This window comes from Musa acuminata, chromosome BXJ3-8 (genome assembly GCF_036884655.1).
Source record: "Musa acuminata AAA Group cultivar baxijiao chromosome BXJ3-8, Cavendish_Baxijiao_AAA, whole genome shotgun sequence".
NCBI lineage: Eukaryota > Viridiplantae > Streptophyta > Magnoliopsida > Zingiberales > Musaceae > Musa > Musa acuminata.
In genome coordinates this window covers 47,280,462-47,298,452 of record NC_088356.1, presented here as the reverse complement: position 1 = coordinate 47,298,452, position 17,991 = coordinate 47,280,462, and the positions used below count along the sequence as shown (strand labels likewise).

The following is a 17,991-nucleotide window of genomic DNA, read 5'->3' as shown; positions in this document are numbered from 1 at the left end:
TGTCTCAGTTACAGTTGAGGAAGGGAAGAATGAGTACGAGAGGACTGACGCAGCTTATGCATGGCTCACTTCAACCACACATTAAATGAATTCGACAGCCTCTGAAACACCGGATGGATGCGGAGTCAATGCTGGCAGAGTGGGTTATGCAACAAAAGGATCGATAGAGCTCTGTTGTATACAGTGCAGACCTGCACTGCCATTAATATATGCTTCAATGCACCGATACAAAGCAATATGTAAGTCTGAAGAAGAGCGATTCAATGCACCGACGTCATTGCGTGCATTAATCACGGTCGACCTCATCTGCTGCGTGACGCCGCCTGCAATCTACCATTAGATTCGGCTGTCGGTGACCGAGGAGATACAGGTAGATGGAGGGGGGGTGGAATTGCGAGAAGAAAGCCGTTTGACGTGAAGCAACGTAACGTAACGTACGTGCATGGGGACGGGTGCTGATCCGACGGTCAGCATGTCTTTGATAGCGACGCCGGAGAGAACGGGAGATGGAGAGTAGCGAAGGGGGGACATGTTCCTACCGCTGCCGTGACTCCTCTTTCTTGTGGGGTCTGTGCTTGTGGTCAAACAGCAGCTAATGCTTCGAGCACTGTGATATCATGACATCGATTTAGTTGTTGGATTCAGATTCCTTAATAAGCATGAAATTTAAAGAATGATGATGATGTTAGAGCTTAATACGAGAATGAGTAGTTTACTAATAGTCCAAGTTCTTAGATTATTAGTGATCTAATTAGGATCTTGATCTTAGCATTAGAATAGATTATGCGTTTGAATCTTGTTTGCTTTGGTATAGTGCTTAATCCAACTTGCTTATTATATAATTGGATTATTATATACTTGGAGTATGCAAGACATTTGGTTATTTGGAACAGTAAGCATTTTATATTGTACAAAAGCGAAATGAAATTTTATTGAAAATTTTCCTAATTCTAGTGGAGATATGTGAGAATAAGATATAATTAATATACACTAAACATCTTAATCCTTTTGGGGTCTAATGATGTCTGATTATACTTGTTGAAGTTCTATCTCACAATTTTTGTATATGTGGATTTCCTAAAAGCTTAAGCTTGTAGATGATGATGATGATATAATATTCATCATTGACATAAAACACATTCATAATTTTTTTACTCCAAGAAAGTTTAGGGAGTCTGAAACTTGTGATCAAGCTCACATCATCTGTTTCATGCAGTGTGATTCATAGATGTTAATAATAACTCAATCAGAAACTGAGAACAATGACAGCAGCTGCAAATTCTCAGATAAAACTTAAAACCCTAGACTAGTCTGAGCCAATACAGATCGAATAGTAAGAGAAAGGCACGCATATGATTACCAGTCCATCAAACCATCAAAATGTTTGGAGGAGCAATTAATGAACCTTGTGAAGTTGATTGGCCCAGTTGACAATATATGCTCTCATCATCTCCTAATCAAAGTTTATGCCACTGCCAAAACTGTCATGTCTGCACTAAACCCACTGCAACTGGAGCTACAAACGTAGTGGCAAGAAGATACTAAGGACCAATAAATGAACCTTGTGAGGTGATTGCCTCGGTGACAAGATAAGCTCCCATCATCTCCTAATCAAAGTCCTTGCAGTGCCAAGACCGTCATTGTGGAAGTAGCACCGAAGTAGATTTCAAATGCATTAAGACTACATTCTTGCAGGTGTCAGTTTCCAATGCAATATTTACAAGAAGAAGAAGAAGAAGAAGAAGATGTCATTCAAGGGTTTGGTCAAACAGCCTCTCTTCCCAACTCCCCAAACACAGTATGTTACAGACACAGGAGCCTGCAGATCCAAAAGTGGTGGTCAGAAGGGTCAAGTCCAAAGGCCTCTCCTCTCTTGGCCAATACGTCAAACACATCAAGGACTCTAGAACCCAAGCGTGGGGCCATTGAAGGAACCACCCAGTGTTGGCTTGGAACGGAAGCCAGAAAGCACAGCAAAGAGGCGGTACTAGGACTCGGGCAGAGGGGATGGGGTTTCCTCCACAGTCCACAGTGAAGGCAAGCCATGCCTGTCATAAAGAAACCGAGCTTAAAGTTCCCTACCCACTCTGATCGCTTGAAAAAGACCTCACCTTTCCCTACTGCTAGTCTACTGCTGCTCTCTTATTCCTTCCTCCTCTCTCTCTCTCTCTCTCTCTCTCTCTTTCTCACTCACTGGTTGTTCTTCTATATAAGGAACCTGGTGTTGCCTTATGTTGTCTGGCTTAGACCGGGCTGGTGGAGGTATGTGCGATTAGCTAGCAGAAGGAAAAGAAAGGTTTCTCAGCAGCTAACCTTCAGTGCGATGGATTTGGTTGCAGGACATGATGAACAGGCCCCACATTCCAGCGTTTGGGAGCTGGGACTACTGTGATGACCTTCCCATCACGCAGTACTTCGAGTCGGCAATGCAGGCTGGTTTAGTTCGAGGCCGACCTTTCGGCGAGGATGCTGATTTCTTGAAGGTGACAGCGGACACAGTGAAACCCACTCACCACCACCACCACCACCACCACCACCACCAGAGAAAGGTTTTGAATCTGCTTCCTGGTACCCGAGTTCTCCATCTCTTTGCACTGATTCTGGCTCATCAGGTGAAAAAGCCTGGAGAGAGGCAGTACCAGCAGGGGCAGCAGAGAAAGCAAGGGAAGGCGAGCGATGTGACAGCACAGGCCACGCCCAGGAGGCCCAGAGCTGCCAAGGCGGTGGATGAGGACCTGTACAAGATCCCGCCCGAGCTCCTCTACCAGAAGCCCAAGAGGGTACTCTTCTCGCGCTTCAACTCTCATGCTGAGGGGTAGCAGTGACGCAGTAGAAGATTAATCTGAATGTTTTTGTGACATCCGAGTGCAGAAGAGGCTGCTGAAGGGCTTGTGGTCGGGCTGCCTGGGACTCCACTGCACTGCGTGAGGGGGGAAGAAGAAGAAGACGAAGAAGGTGGAGGAGCAACGAAGTGAGGTGTAGCGTTTGCGTCGTGCTTTGCCGTTGGTTTTTGGTACACTGTAGAAATCAGTGGAGGAGAAAGATAAATAGTTACAAGAGCGAATTACCTACTTTACTATATGAATACGGTGTTTGAGAATCGAATGGTTTCTTCTCATTAAGATCTGTTGAAGCCTGTGATGTGTTCTCGTTGCTTCTTTACTTGGATCATACAACCAACTGCTCAAAAATAGCCTCATCGGTGAAGTGTCGTCCGATGGCATCGAGCTCTCACGAGCATTGAGTGCGGCAAGCAACAAAAAAACACAAAAGGACGAGTAGGCTGTGGGAGTCACTTCGCAGTGTCTCCCAAAGGCTATGATGTGCCATGATATGATGAGTCCTTCCTTCCCTTTTACCCACCATCCTTTTCCTTCAAGTTACATGCTCTAAATTTCTGGGCCTATCCCTCTCCATCATTATAAATGATGAACCCAGGTTTCTATCAAGTAAATCAAAATATACAGTGTGATGGAGATCTCTCCACCTCAGCTACAAGAATCCAGTCACGTCAATGACCAAGCACCACCCTTCCTATTGGAATGCCACTGTGTTGTCCCATAACCTCTAAAGATGGTCTAAATTTTTTGAGGGATTTTTCTGGTAAGGAGTATTGATGGGGCAATGCTTGCCTTGGACAAAATGGATGCTTCTTTTTAAAGCTGGGACAAGGAATTAAAATTGTGTGTTCCAAGTATGTATACCTTGATCCAATACATATACCATTTTATTCTTATTATTTAATAATGTTAGACTAAATCTGAAACAGAAGAATTCCATTCAGAATCCCATCCGACCATAAATACCTAGTGGTGAAAGTAGTTGTCAGTGCTTTTGCCGTAGCATGGCTCAAGTTTTTCTCCATTTAGATGATGAGACCAATACCGAAATTTGAGATCTAACAATTTGGGATGTACAGCTTTAGCCACAGAGGATCAAATAGGCTGTTTCCACTAAAAGATCTGCACCAGAAAACACACAAACCACATTGAGAAGTAACCTGGTTGAAATGAAGACTGTTTATATATATATATTCTCTTCAGTTAGTATCATGTTTAAGTCCAATTAGAGAGTATGTTGTGAATCTGCTTCCCTCAGGATTCCACTATGTAAGATATCTACTGGTGCTCTCAAGAATCCGACAAGTGCTCATTACAAACAACTATAATTTTAACACCTTTGCTATCTATTTCAGTGTCGAGAAAATTTAAGAAAAAAAGTAGGTATTGGATTTGAAAAGGGAAAAAGAAAACTCAAAAGCTAGCTTTTTGCCTCATCCATTTTGTGGCTGACCACTTCTCTCCCCTCAGAACGGCGCATCCTCCATGAAGACTATTTGGATCTGTTTCCCCATCAAGCCCCTGAAAGGATGATAACCAGGATTTAAATAAGATTATGGTTTAGCTTGAAACAAAGCAGAAGGAGGTCACTTTTGACGAAAACTAAATTTCCTCAAGCACATTGATAGCATTGAAAAAAGGATGAGACTGCAGACCATGCTCCAGAAAAGAACTGCATCCCCTTTATTTGGTTTCACGCAAAGCCCCTTAACCACCTTTCCGCCACAACTGCACTCACCAGATCCAGCCTGAGTAAGAAAATAATAGAAAGATTAGCAGACTGAGGCATGAGAAAATTTAAACAAATAATAACTACAGACTTCCAAAATATAGATCTGAATGTATACAGTTCGTGACAATGATGCATGGATGAACACAAGATTTGATCGGAACATGTATCCAAATGTTGGAATTAGCAAGGAAGCAAGGAGTTATGAAGGACAAGACTAAGTTAGATCTTGTGAAATACTGGATTTCAATGTTTCTTCGTATTTTTCCTTCCTTTTTTTTTCTTTTGAGATAATATTGCTCTAAAAAACTGAAGTTGTCATCCCCTTCCACCTCTTCCATGTCTATTTGTGATTCTCAGTTCACTACTTGGCTTAAGCTACAATCAACAGAAAAACTTTACTTTGGCAATGACCAACTGGCCTTGTATGTTCAAGGAATTCCCCTCTCATATAAGCTTTCCTCGATTAAGAGTATGGCACTATTTAACAACGTCATTCTTGACGTATAACAGATAAAAACTTGACTTACGTAGCTATCACAAAGAATATAAGCAAACAACTTATTCTAATGCAAAGATTAATGATTCAAGAGAGATCTATATCAACTAGATACAGGTGACAATTGATTTCTTACATTATTTAGGTTTAAAAATTTAACATATACTATAACACCCCAGTTTAGCCCCACCTCTGAAGTGAGATAATACTTAAATTAACTTATAAGAGGTTGATGGGCATACTATTGTTGATCTTAATTTTGAGCTAGTGATTCATGCTCAATGAAGTTAACATGTCAATTATTCCATCAAGCCAAATCGTGACAATTGATATCAGAATTAACCTATTACTGGGACATGGAGAGAAGCAAGTGTAGGAAAGAATTACCCATAGATGGGGTTGGACGATGCATCATAGTGTGGAGTTATCACTGGGTTACGTCTCACATGCACCATGTGCATCATGCTAGGGTTTAATTATGAGCTATATTGGGTCTCGACAATGATGTCAAGCCGTTAAGTATGAGAGATTGTAACATCCCGATTTAGTCACATATCGGAAGTGACCAAAAGACTAAGATTAGGTATGATGGGTGTACTACTGCTAACTTGGACTTAAGCATTTTGAACCAGTGGTTCAAGCTCAACTAAGTTACTAAGCTAGTTAACTCATTAGCCGGAGTCGTAATTATTAGTATCAGAGTCGATCTAGTATTGACGCATGGTAAGAGGCACGTGTAGCAAAAGGCTACCTCACATGCTCCATGCTAGGATTTGATTCTGGGCTATGCTAAATGATATAGAGTCACTAGGCTATACCTCACATCCACCATGTTAGAGTCTGATTAGCCTTGACAAGGATGTCAAGCCCTTAAGTGGGAAGATTGTAACAACCCAACTACGTTCAACATCAAAAGTGAGGTGAGACTAGACTGACTTATAAGAGGTTGATGAGTGTACTATTGTTTGTTAACTAGGGTTCAACTATTTTAGGTTAGTGGTTCAGGACTAACAAGTTAATAGGATCTGTTATCCTATCATTTTGGATCATAATATTCATGTTCTTAATAATTTTTTTTAAATTATTTAAGGGTGACACGCCATTTGAAGGAACAAAAAGAATTTTTAAATTTCACCTTAATGGCATCATTTCACCTAATATTATAATCAACTTTAAGAAAGAAACTCAAAATCAAGAATTCACAAAATACACTAACCATTGGAAAGTATGTTTCACCTCCTTCAACATCATCACTTAAATACATGAGCATTGTTGCTACACGTTGGCCTCCACGCTTTAAGTTAAACTGCATTCAGCAATTGACGATGCTCCTGTGATGCTCCAACAAAGGATCAACATGTACGTAAAAAAGAAAGAAATCTTACAGTGTCAGAAAAGTAATCATGATGAGGTCTGTAAAGCTGACTTGTTTCATACCTATGAAAAACCAAAAATTTGCAATATCAGTAGGATGTTTAATACTTATATTTCTAGTCTTTGGGAAGAGTACTTTAAATTACTACCTAAGTACTTGAATGAGCTCTCCATTTTCTGCAGGAACTTGAGAGAATACAGCAATCCGCTTTTCAATGGCCTGTGTTGGTACGAAAAAGATAACACTTTAGAAGAATGGGTTTGTTGGGCTGTGGGTTGAATTCCTTGAACTGAAAGTGATAGGCAAGTGACCATCCAATGAGATTGTCAGGTTGTAGGTTGATTCAATTAAATACAACACACAACTGTCTAAACTTTTACATCTGACAAAAAATTGAACACAAGTGAAAGCATGAGAAACTATGCATCAAGTGGTTGACAGTATTTATAGTTTATACAGTCAAAGTTTGACATTAAACACACTTCTGCAAATCATCATCAAAGGTGTTTAGGAAATTCCAAGAACAACTCCTAGGTCCTTCTAACAAATCTCAGAACCAGAAAATGTTTCCGGAAACTGATAAGAAAGTCTATCTTCCAAAATTTGAGGAATTCATGGGTAGAAAATGTGAGGTTCTAATTTGATGTTGGTCTATGCAATCTATAGTTGACCATATCTCACATACGTCAGCAGTAACTTAAGGACTAAAAAGACAAGTTATCCCGAATCAAAACAAATTCTTGAAATTATAGTAGTATATGCCATTGTCTTTTTCTTACCTTTGCTAATTTTATTTTCGGTATGAACGAACTAATTCTTGAAGCTGAGAATGTCCACATGAAGATAAAAATGATAATGTCTTAGGCCTAGAAAACAAAATTTGCTAAAAAGCAATTTTGGGAAAACAGAGAGACTAGAGGTCAAGTGGCAGACTGAAGTGACCATTGCAATCAAATCACACAGCAGGCCGAGAATCATGATCATACAAAAAGTGGCTTTGTCAAAGCAGGTTATGGAGCCAAGTTAATGCCATGGCACTCTACAGGCATGGAATGGAGCAATATGTCAAATCGACATGTTTCCTATTCATCTTTGGCATAGCCGTGCAACTGGTGCATGACACATGCTGCCATGACATGGTACATGAGCTGCCACATGTGCTGATCAGTGCATGGAAATACCCCTTTTTAATGAAACAAATGAAACCTCACTAAATAGTCCATGATGATCAATTAGAAATGTTAATTGCATACAAAGAGTTGTAGGCTTTAACAAAGGAGACAATTATCTTAAAAACTGTTTCAAAAAGTAACATACAAATAAAATCAGAAACCAACCTCTATAATTGGATACTTCCTTTCTTCTGAACTTAGAAACATACCAGAACTGGTTCGAACATCACTTTTCATACCCTGGGGGAAATAAGAATAGATAGAAAGGTAAGTAACAACCTCAGAAAACAGATATATAGGAGAATATGCATAGTTTACAGGTTTTGGCTAACCCCGCAAGAAGCAAATATATCACCGGCTAATTTGTCAGAAAACTGTTCTATAAAATACTATTTACAAAATGTCATCTAGCGGTCCACTTCCAGGAAGTAATTGTCATTCTCAGAAATTTACTTTGTTGTCTTGAAGATAGTTTCCAGAAATACATCCAAATTGTATGTTCATTATTTGAAATTTGAAAATACTTCTGTTATAGTACATTTTTATCCAAGTCAGCAAGTTCAGTTCATTCTCGAACTGAAATGCTATGAGGTAGACAATAAATGTAAATTTTCAAAGACATATCAAACTTTTAATTTTATTTTGTCGATGTGGCTTATCTGCATAGAGAAACAAGAAGCAGATGAAAGAGATATATCTACAGTTTGTCACAAAAAAGTTTCAAGTCGTCAAAGTCATCTGCAGACGAAAAAAATCAGTTTCAGGTCATCACAAGTCCTTTGGAGATGAAAAAATTAATCTTGAAGCTAAGCTTGTTCAGGTAACCAAATATGATAATTTTCAAACATTTCTATATACAAGAAGACTAATGTAAAAATCTTATGGTAGCTTACTGTTGTCAAAGATGACAAATGTTTAAAGAAAACATTTTTATTGTGTCGGCTCAAAGGAATTAACGGATATATTTCATGCTCCTGGGGAATTGACATCAACAGACTAACAATTGACCCAAGTCAGAATAACTAGGACATAAACACAGAGGTCCGCACAAATATTTAATTTTAAGAAATAAATTTAAAATAAAAAAGCATTTCTTAGCATGCACGTCTTAGTCTTGTATAGCTCAATACCTCCAACCAACCTTTGACCAGAATATATTCTTGATAAAAAATCATACACAAAATTGTTTTCTTTTAACAGACCATATGTGACCAACATTCATCCAAGTCAATCCAACATGTCATGCCCATCATAATTCTTTAAGCAATGTATCTTAAAGTATTAATCAGTACCATGTATGAATACTAGCACACGAAACATTTTACTGTACTATTACTCAAGGACTATTGTACCACCCAAAACGGTATAGTAGGAGTGGTACGTACCAGTTCGGGCATTGGCCGATACATGGACCACCCCCGTTTCGAGTGGTCCATGTAAAATAATAAAAAAATCAGAAAAGTGGTAGGCCCCTATCCAACTCAGCATTAAAAAAGAAAAAACAAATTATGGCTCACGAATGTAAGCCCTCTTCTCGCATACGCTGCAGCTGCCGTTTCCACTTCGCCGCTACTTCCTAGGTACATTGTTGCTGCTTTTCTCTTCCTCTTCCTCTTCTTCCTTCTTCCTTCCTCCCATTCCTCTTCACCCTCTTTTTCTTCTTCATCGAAACACCAGTACACACCTCCTCACCCTCTTTTTCTTCCTCATCGAAACACCGGTACACACCGACATACCATGTGTTGATACAGGTATTGATTAGTACCCAAAATGGCGAACCTTGCTTTTACTAGAACAAGACAACATAAACTACAAAGAAATAGACCAACAGGCTTTGTATCATACTTAATAGGATATTATGAGATTGACAACTTGCCTTCCCTGTTTTGATATCTACAACTGTAGAACTCCGAAGGCGTGGTTTAGCAATTGCTCTAAGATAATCACATTCCTGGATCATTAATAACCACTTAATTTTTATAAAAAAAATTTCAAGGCAATTTGATAAACATAAACAGTCACTGGGCAACAGATAAAATAAATAAGAAAACAAGTCTTATATCATATACTAGGAACATAATTGAGTAAACCAACCACTAAGAGCCATGCATAAGAAGCTAACAGATAAAGACAAGATACCTAGCAAGATATAGGTAGCATATAATTTTTAAGCAAACTGCAAAGTATTGCAAAAAATGTGTAGTCTTAAAGAGCTGAAGATAATATGAGCAGAAATATTCGGCTCAGTAAAGAAGGACAAGAAGGGAACTATGACAATTGACAACTAGGGACCAGATTATCTAACATCTCAAGAATATAACACATAAGCAGAATTAGTGTTTTACTCTAGAAATAAGATACATCCCTAAGAAATTTTCAGTTGCGTGGAAAGCCAATGGAAAATGGTTTTCCGTTGGGGAACTACTTCATGATTGAAATTAGTAGAAAAACAACGAGAACCAGGAAAAAAGAATTCCATTTAGAAAAAACTACTAGGTCCTTTACCATATTTTTCCAGAGTGAAAAAATAAAGTTATCCGTCTCTTCATTCCTTCTAGTTCTCCAGGCTAAATTTCCTGTTACCAAAAAGAGTTGTTCAAAAATATCGAGCTTTTTGGACCTACACCCTGTGTTACAGAAAACCTTGTGCACTTGGTCACTTCTTTAAGCTTTTTTATTAATTTTTTAACATTCCAAGTTATCTTAAATCAATAGTAATATTTCAGTATTTCACAACAATGTTATACAGATTGAAGAATGACCAATGGTCTGGAAAGGTCCATTAAATAAACAGGAATTCTTTTTTCAAAAATTTCCTTAATATGAAGTTTGATACTGATTGTGCAGCACATGCAGATTTTGATGTTATTTAGAACAAGGGAGTCATACCTAGCTCTAGCATAAAACGATAGTGCTATCAAAGTTCTGAAAATTATGGAATACCACAGAGAAGTCTCCACTTTCAGGAGTCTACCTTGACTTGAGGTAGATCTGAATATTCTTAACACAAGAATCAACTGTTCTTAGCCAATTTCCCCATGTCTCCAAAATTTGCCATGAAAAGAAACTTCAGATGGTACAAAATACAAACGACTATTATCTCTTCTAACAAAAGAGAACTAAATATTAGAGTAAAAGAAAGGAAATATCTACATCCACCAATCTTCCGGAAATTTGATGGATGGCATTTACACACTATATTAAGCTCCATAGATGAAGCTGTTGCTAAGTCTTATAATGGCTTTTCAAAATACTAAAAGCCTCAAATATAGATTCACTGTCCTAAGCAGGTCCTTCTGACAAAGGAATTTAGACTATAATTTCTCTGGATATGACTGGTTATCCATGAACAGCCTACCAAACAATTCCCAGTAAATATAGTAGTTAAAAATTCCGTCATTTGAGTTGAGTTGCTAAAAAAAGTGGACTTATAATCCTTCAAGTAGAAAAATACCAAGACCTTGAATTTCTCTCTTTTTAAAGCATAATTTTGGTCATAAAACCAAGGTTTGTCATACCGTACCGTACCGTCGTTTCGACTCGGGCTCGGTACGGTACCGGTGTACTGGGCGGTACATCAAGGCATACCGAGCGGTACACCCTGGTGTACCGAATAATTTTATACTTTTTTCATACTGTAGCAGTATTACAGTATAGTACTGTAGTACTGTAGCGGTGTCGGGTGGTCCGCGTACCGGTAACCTATCGGACCGGTACGTACCGCCTGGTATGGGCGGTATGCTTCGGTATGGCAGACCTTGCATGAAACTACCATTCGATCTGCATGTTATAATGAAGCAATAATCTTCCTGTAAAAGGAAAATGAGAAACTAATAGAGCACATTTGACAACATAGGTTGAAATAATTCTCCCCAAAAATTTGATTGATAAAGTAATTCTATGATTTTAGTGCATTGAAAAGCATTTAAGGTATACCAGACTACTAAGTTACACAAAACATATAATTGCAATTTTCATCAAAATTATTAATATTATATTTGCAATTTCTTTTCTATAATAGATAAACATTGTAATTTCTACCTATACTTGTATCTCATTTTAGCATAGGCATGTGCCAAACTCAGGTATGTATCTCAATATAATCCCTTAACCAGTTACATGCAACATTGATTGTGGGTTAGCTGAAAAGAGTAGTCCCGTCAACAATCAACTGTTTAAAGGTAGTGTAAAGTTGCTTGTGAATCAGTGCTTTTGTTGCAAAAAAAATCCAGTTTTGCTCACATCTTGTCATCTTGGAAAATCTTGACTTAGGCCATAAGCTGTACCAAGAACTTAACAAACTGAGCATATAACCAACTTTCTCAATAAAAGAAAATTCGTTATTAATTAACTTGTCTCTTGAAAAGTTATGAATCACATAACCATGTATCAAATTATATTCTCAGAAATGTAAAAGAAGATAAATAATGAAGCCAACCGAAAATTTGGTTTGTTCTGATTAGTGGACAAAAAGAGAAGAAAATAAACTAAAATGAAATTGATGTAAAAAGATATAAGAAACTTAAATTTTCCTCTGCCGTAGTTTAACTAAGATAATTCAAAGATAGTTGCAGCAGATGTGATTGGCAGTCAGATTATCCTCATTGGCTTCCCTCCATAACTTCTGCTGTTGTTGCTAAATAACTCTATATCACCTCACACCCAGTTTTTCTTTTCACAAGGACTCAGTAGCTTCTTATGTTCTTATTAATATCAACTTAACAAAAAAATGATTAAATTCATAAACACCCCAGTCCCTTCTACCTGAAGTCTTTAGAATAATGCAATATCACCTAGTTTCCCATTTCTAATACGCAATGACAAAACAACTCCAGTACTAAAAGAACGTAAAAAAGTAATCAAAGAACAAAAACATTTGACAGAAAATAATATTACCTCCATGCTTAAGAAATTATGAAATAGAATTACTCGTGGTGACCAGCTGAGGATTTCAGGTTTTACCTAAACAAGTCAAAATGGAACATTAATTCAAAACAACCTGAAAGTTCAGAAGATGATATGGTGATTACATTGTGAAATTAAGATTTGACTGTGCCAGTAGAAACTTTTTTTTCTTAACAAGAACAAATTCATTTTGGTCACAAATCATTAACTAATGAGAACAAGCTAGATTCCATACCTCATAGTTAGCAAATATCATATATAAGATGCTGCTGCTTCTTAGTCTAATTAAGTAGGCATACATTGGGAATACAAATTCTAAGCAACTATCTATATTTAAGGCTCCTATTTGTATGTTTCACGACCGAATAGGCAAATAGATCTTATATATTAATTAATATTTCTTATCACCGAAGATGACACTTTGCCCGAGCAAAAGTGTTCTGTAGTTTGGTGAATTTTGTGCATATTATAATTAGTTCAAGTAGGGTACAAAAATGTCATATCATGTTAACAACCTGCACATGCTCTTTGAAAAGGTATGAATTTTACAATGATAAGATATATATGCACCTTAACATTTTCAAATTGCATGTGTTTTAATTTCTTATAAGAACATAGGCATGCTCTACCCATGTGAAAGCAATTAAAAAAGGGGGCAAACAAGAGGATATCTAACACCCAAATCGATCCTAAAAAAATCTGCATATGGTATTTAAGGGAAACAAGAACTACGCTCTACGAAATTTTCTTTTTTTTGTTTTTCCCATAACTGTGTTACAAGAGATTATATGAATAAACCAATTTATAAACAACAATTTATGCTGTTTTCCAGTTAAAAGCATCTAAAAGGCCACAAATAATATGATATCAACAAAAAAACCTTTAAATATCAAGAATACAATCAGTAAATAACAGCAACCAAATTATCACTATGAAAGCAAAGTTGGAACATACGAGTCCCAGGCGAAGGAGTGAAGCCTCCTTGTCATTTTCCCAATGAGAAGTACCTAGAATCAAAAGTTAATGCAAAAAATATATCTTAATGCATACCATTGAATGCTACAAACAAAAATAGCAAGGTCAAAATAATACTCCAAGAAAAAGAGTAGTTACAACTTACAACAAGTTTTACTATACAAATAACCATATGAAAATAGTGACTCCATACTGAGACACAGAATGCTATAACAATGAAAAAATGTTACACACTGATCTGCAAGAGTAAGCATCAACCATGATGATGGCGATTTTAAGAGTCAAAGCAGCTTTTAACTATGGTACTACTATTACATACGTTAAAAAAAAACCTATGGTATTACATGAAGTAACAGCATAGTGGTGGTACAACAATGGCAACAACAACAACAACAATGATGAAGGCAACAACAAAAGTAAAGGAGCCTCATGACAAATATCCAGAATCAGACCTCAAGAAAAATTTACTTTAGCCAAGCTTGCCATGTGGCCCTCTATTTTAAATTAGTCCATCACTTATCAGTGTAACAGTTAATCAGGTTGGAAATATGATACGAACTTATTAACTTTCTCTCATCTTACTCGCAAATGATGCAAGCTGTCTTAGATTACAATGAATAATCCCTTTCACCTTCAATTTTCTTATTGAAAAACTTATCAACCTTAATATCTGTACCTCAGCTGCACTATTTTTTTCAATATGTTGCATCCTAGAGGTAAAATCTTGCATGTTCAACATGTCCATCTTTGTGGTCTTATACAATTAGTAATAACATCTTATTCTTTTTCCTTGAGCAGGATCTCTTCCTTTTCTCCTTATTTTAAATAATTAAACATCCTTTCCTCCATCCACAAGGATTCACAACATAGAAATACAACACAAACAATGACCAGAAATAACTTTCCCGACCACTTCAAGTAAAAGAAAAATAAATGAATACTGGCTCAGGAAATCTTGTGCCACATTCCAGGACTCCGCCCGGTAGGCATTAAGTCATCGCCATACCTCATGGGCTATGATTTCAGAAGTAGGATTGAAGCCCAAGTCATGAGTCCATTCATCATGTGACCATAATGTGGAAGCACAAATAGTTATGCATGTGATACACCAGAAGCAGTGTGAGTGCATACAACAACAACCATAACAAAGCTGTAATGCCCCATGTAAACAGTGTTAAGTGCATAACCAATACAATTCTAAGACATACCAAGTGCAAAACCTAACAAATACTATCTACTGTAAGTAACATCATGTTGTCAGCTAGAATTCCAATTACTACAAGATATCATTGGTCGAACTTAAAGCATGCCCTAGTCAGGTCAACGGTTCACCACCCAAGCGGATGACTACAAGCCCATAGTACACAATTGTTGGTTTACACTTTACAATGCCTTCCAATATGATTCAATACAGGCAGTATTTAATGGTTTGACAACCTGCCAGTATGTGAACCAGGGTAAACGTCAGGTACATGGCCTGTACCACCACCTGGTATGCCCAAGATAGGGCCTAACAACTGGTATAGGGCCTATAGGCCCTGTACAAGGAAATTTCTTTTTTTTTTTATCAACCCTTTTTAAGATTTTTTTTCAAGACTTGATACTTACCACGTTCCATGCTTGATATGCCGGAGCATCTACTTGTTAGAGAAATAGTAATACATTTAGAATCAAGAGGAACTTTGACCATAACAACAACTTTAAACAACCATGAACTAAAGATGATTTGAGAAATTTAAATCACAACTCATTCTAATTGAAGTTATACCAGATGGCTCTTCTAATCGCCAAATAAATGCCAACTGAAACAAAGAACCTGCAAGCATCAACAACAAACAAATCATGCAGTAAGAAGTTGAAAGAAACTGTTACACAAACCAGCATTTGAGGAATAAGACCATCTCATAAGTTCATTCTAAGACATTCCACCACTATTAAGCAAGAAAAAGACATGTTTGGTCCTCAGAGATTCCAGTATAATTTATGTATGCTGCTAGAAAATGAATCTTAAATTTCACACAACAGATGCAAGAAATGATTTGTGGTTACTTCTGTAAAGAGAAAATCATAGGAACTAAATATCAAGTTGTGCAGGCTTGTACAACAACGTTGCATCAGAGGTATGCTTTGCTAGTGCTAGTAGATGACAATGCTTAACAAGCATATAGACCATTCTTTCGATGGCTATTTGGGATATAATGCATCCCATTAATGCCACATTGCTCCAAAGTGTGAGCTATTAGCAAATATAATTTTAAACAACTTGAAATACCTAAAGAAACAAAGATGTCAATATCTTGATCGGTGTCAATGTAGAATAAATGGGATGCTTTACTAGTGTTCAACCAAAAAAACAGTGATAACCTGAAATAATAATGCATACATAAGAACCTTTTTTTTTTAAGTAAACACTATAGAACATTGAGAACTAACATCTTAACATGTAAATGCTTTTTTCTACAGTTAAGACAACCTAGATGCTTGAGATGTATGCCAATATGCCTTTCATAGTTTTTCCAAAGACATTGCCTCAAAAAATAATCATGCAAAACGCTGTACCCCACACCCATACTTCTGCTTTAGAACTTCAATCTTCTAACCCAAGGAGATGAACTAAATGGCAGATATCAAATCCTATTAACTGGAAACATGGCCAAGGCTTTCCAATGTCCTCCAAGTAGTGGAACTATTACCCTACTCTTTTCTGCTATCTCCTGTCACGGTTTCACCTTTCTAGAAAACATGCCTCTCCTTGTTATACGGGTAGGATCAGACGCCCAAAGATAATATTTCAACCCATTGACTCAGGACAAAAGAGAGGGTATCCTCGGATAGTTCTCATGAAACTACAGTCTTCGCCAATTTGACAATCCAGCCAAAGTGTGAGAATCTCAACCTCATGGCTAATTTGACTGTCACTGAAAACCTCAAGTTGATGATATGATTATCAAGATTTAACAAATACATCTGACCAGATGCTTCCCGTTTCTATCTCCACTACTCATATGGCAGTAATAGGAGTTACCCTATCAGTCGTCGAGTTAAAAGATTTAGCAGCTTTCCATAACAAGATCCCTTGGTCATCATCAAGATACAGGACGTCGCCATCTGCGACACTAGTTGCACGGCTTTCCCACGAGTTTGGATTTCCCGCTCACATACGGGCGGTACAGCGTAAAGACCAATAACCAATGGTGTTTTGGCGCAACCTAATTATGGCGATGCCCTAATTTGCAGTCAAGAATATACCATCTCTCGTCTTCTGCATGTTCTCACTATAACACCCTAAAGTACATAGCGAAGCTCGCAAACTATTTCACTCGGATCGCGATCCGAAGAATCAACGCCAAAGAAACCAAGATATTCAACAAGATAGCATCAAATCGAGGGCAAAAACCTAAGGCCACCGAGGAAGGGGGAAATGACACGAACCTATGATCATCCCGATGGTGATGAAGGTGAGAAGCGCAAGGATGTACTTGGATTGAGCCATCATCCCACCCAACCACCGGGAGATCACCTCCAACTCCTCGCGATGTATCCTTCCCCGTTCAATTTCCCCTTCTTTCCCCGTTTATTGCGTTCTGGAAGCGAGACCGGAAGGAAGAACGGGGAACGCACTTGAAATGGGAATTGGGTATGGAGTGGTGGGAAGGTAACGCCGAGCGGGGCGGAAGCCCTTCCGACGGATCCTTCTGCTCGTTGCATTCGGATCCGATAAAAGAAGAATAGTCCATTAAGGCGGTCAATGCGCCCGAATCCGATGTTCTTGAAACCAATCCAAATATATCTTACATTAACGAATATAGTGGGACCCATTACCAATGCTGGTAATACATTGGGTACATCTTAAAATTTATAACAAATGCGCCGGATCCGATAGGAAAGCCACTCGAATCCGAAGATTCATTCAGGTAGACTTTTCGTACCCCATTTTAAATGTACCACTTTAACCCATCCGCATTGTTACGGAATAATATAGCGGGCCCCGAGACCGGTAGACTACTGGGTATAAATAAAACTAATAACATTGCGCCGGATCCGAAATGGTAGCAACCCGAGTCCGAAGATTCCATGGAGAGACTTCTCGCTCTCGATTGCTTGATACCAGTCATCTACCCGCATTGCTATTGGCCAAAAGGCCGGTAGAGTTTTGGGTATCGACGAAAATTTAAACGACACAAGGCTGATTCATATCTCGACTAACCTTAAACAGCAGTCTATTTGGTTAGCCACAATTGCTTGATTGTTTAACTTACTTAATGAAAGCCCAAATCGACATTAAGCTAATATGATAATTCCTATATAGTTTCTCAATCACAAAAAGTCATATATTGAATCACTAATTATTCCGTTTAGAAAGAGAAGAATCGGTGATATAGTTATTTATAATAATAATAATAATAGTTATAATATAAGAATCAATATTTTAATTGTAGTTCTAAATGGCCGATAAATAGGATCAATACTGATTGACGCCCATCATTTTTAATGAC

General features: G+C 37.7%; 2 protein-coding genes across 4 annotated transcripts; one reads left to right on the top strand and one right to left on the bottom strand.

Moving 5' to 3' along the window:
- The first annotated feature begins 2,122 nt into the window (after positions 1-2,122).
- Positions 2,123-3,126, top strand: LOC135581079 (uncharacterized). Of its 2 annotated transcripts, XM_065162344.1 has the most exons (4): positions 2,123-2,262; positions 2,340-2,549; positions 2,613-2,780; positions 2,872-3,126. In XM_065162344.1, the coding sequence occupies exons 2-4, from the start codon at positions 2,343-2,345 to the stop codon at positions 2,926-2,928; spliced, it is 432 nt and encodes a 143-aa protein (XP_065018416.1). In that variant the 5' UTR covers positions 2,123-2,262; positions 2,340-2,342; the 3' UTR covers positions 2,929-3,126. The 2 variants fall into 2 exon arrangements, with proteins under 2 accessions (XP_065018416.1, XP_065018415.1); XM_065162343.1 differs by having other exon boundaries at positions 2,221-2,549.
- Positions 3,127-4,004: 878 nt separating this feature from the next.
- Positions 4,005-17,127, bottom strand: LOC135644841 (prolyl 4-hydroxylase 1-like). Of its 2 annotated transcripts, XM_065162762.1 has the most exons (11): positions 16,928-17,127; positions 15,264-15,311; positions 13,475-13,527; positions 12,512-12,577; positions 9,492-9,566; positions 7,781-7,855; positions 6,592-6,662; positions 6,454-6,505; positions 6,285-6,374; positions 4,496-4,588; positions 4,005-4,361 (listed from the first exon to the last, which is right to left on the bottom strand). In XM_065162762.1, the coding sequence occupies exons 1-11, from the start codon at positions 16,989-16,991 to the stop codon at positions 4,254-4,256; spliced, it is 795 nt and encodes a 264-aa protein (XP_065018834.1). In that variant the 5' UTR covers positions 16,992-17,127; the 3' UTR covers positions 4,005-4,253. The 2 variants fall into 2 exon arrangements, with proteins under 2 accessions (XP_065018834.1, XP_065018835.1); XM_065162763.1 differs by lacking the exon at positions 9,492-9,566.
- Positions 17,128-17,991: the final 864 nt, after the last annotated feature.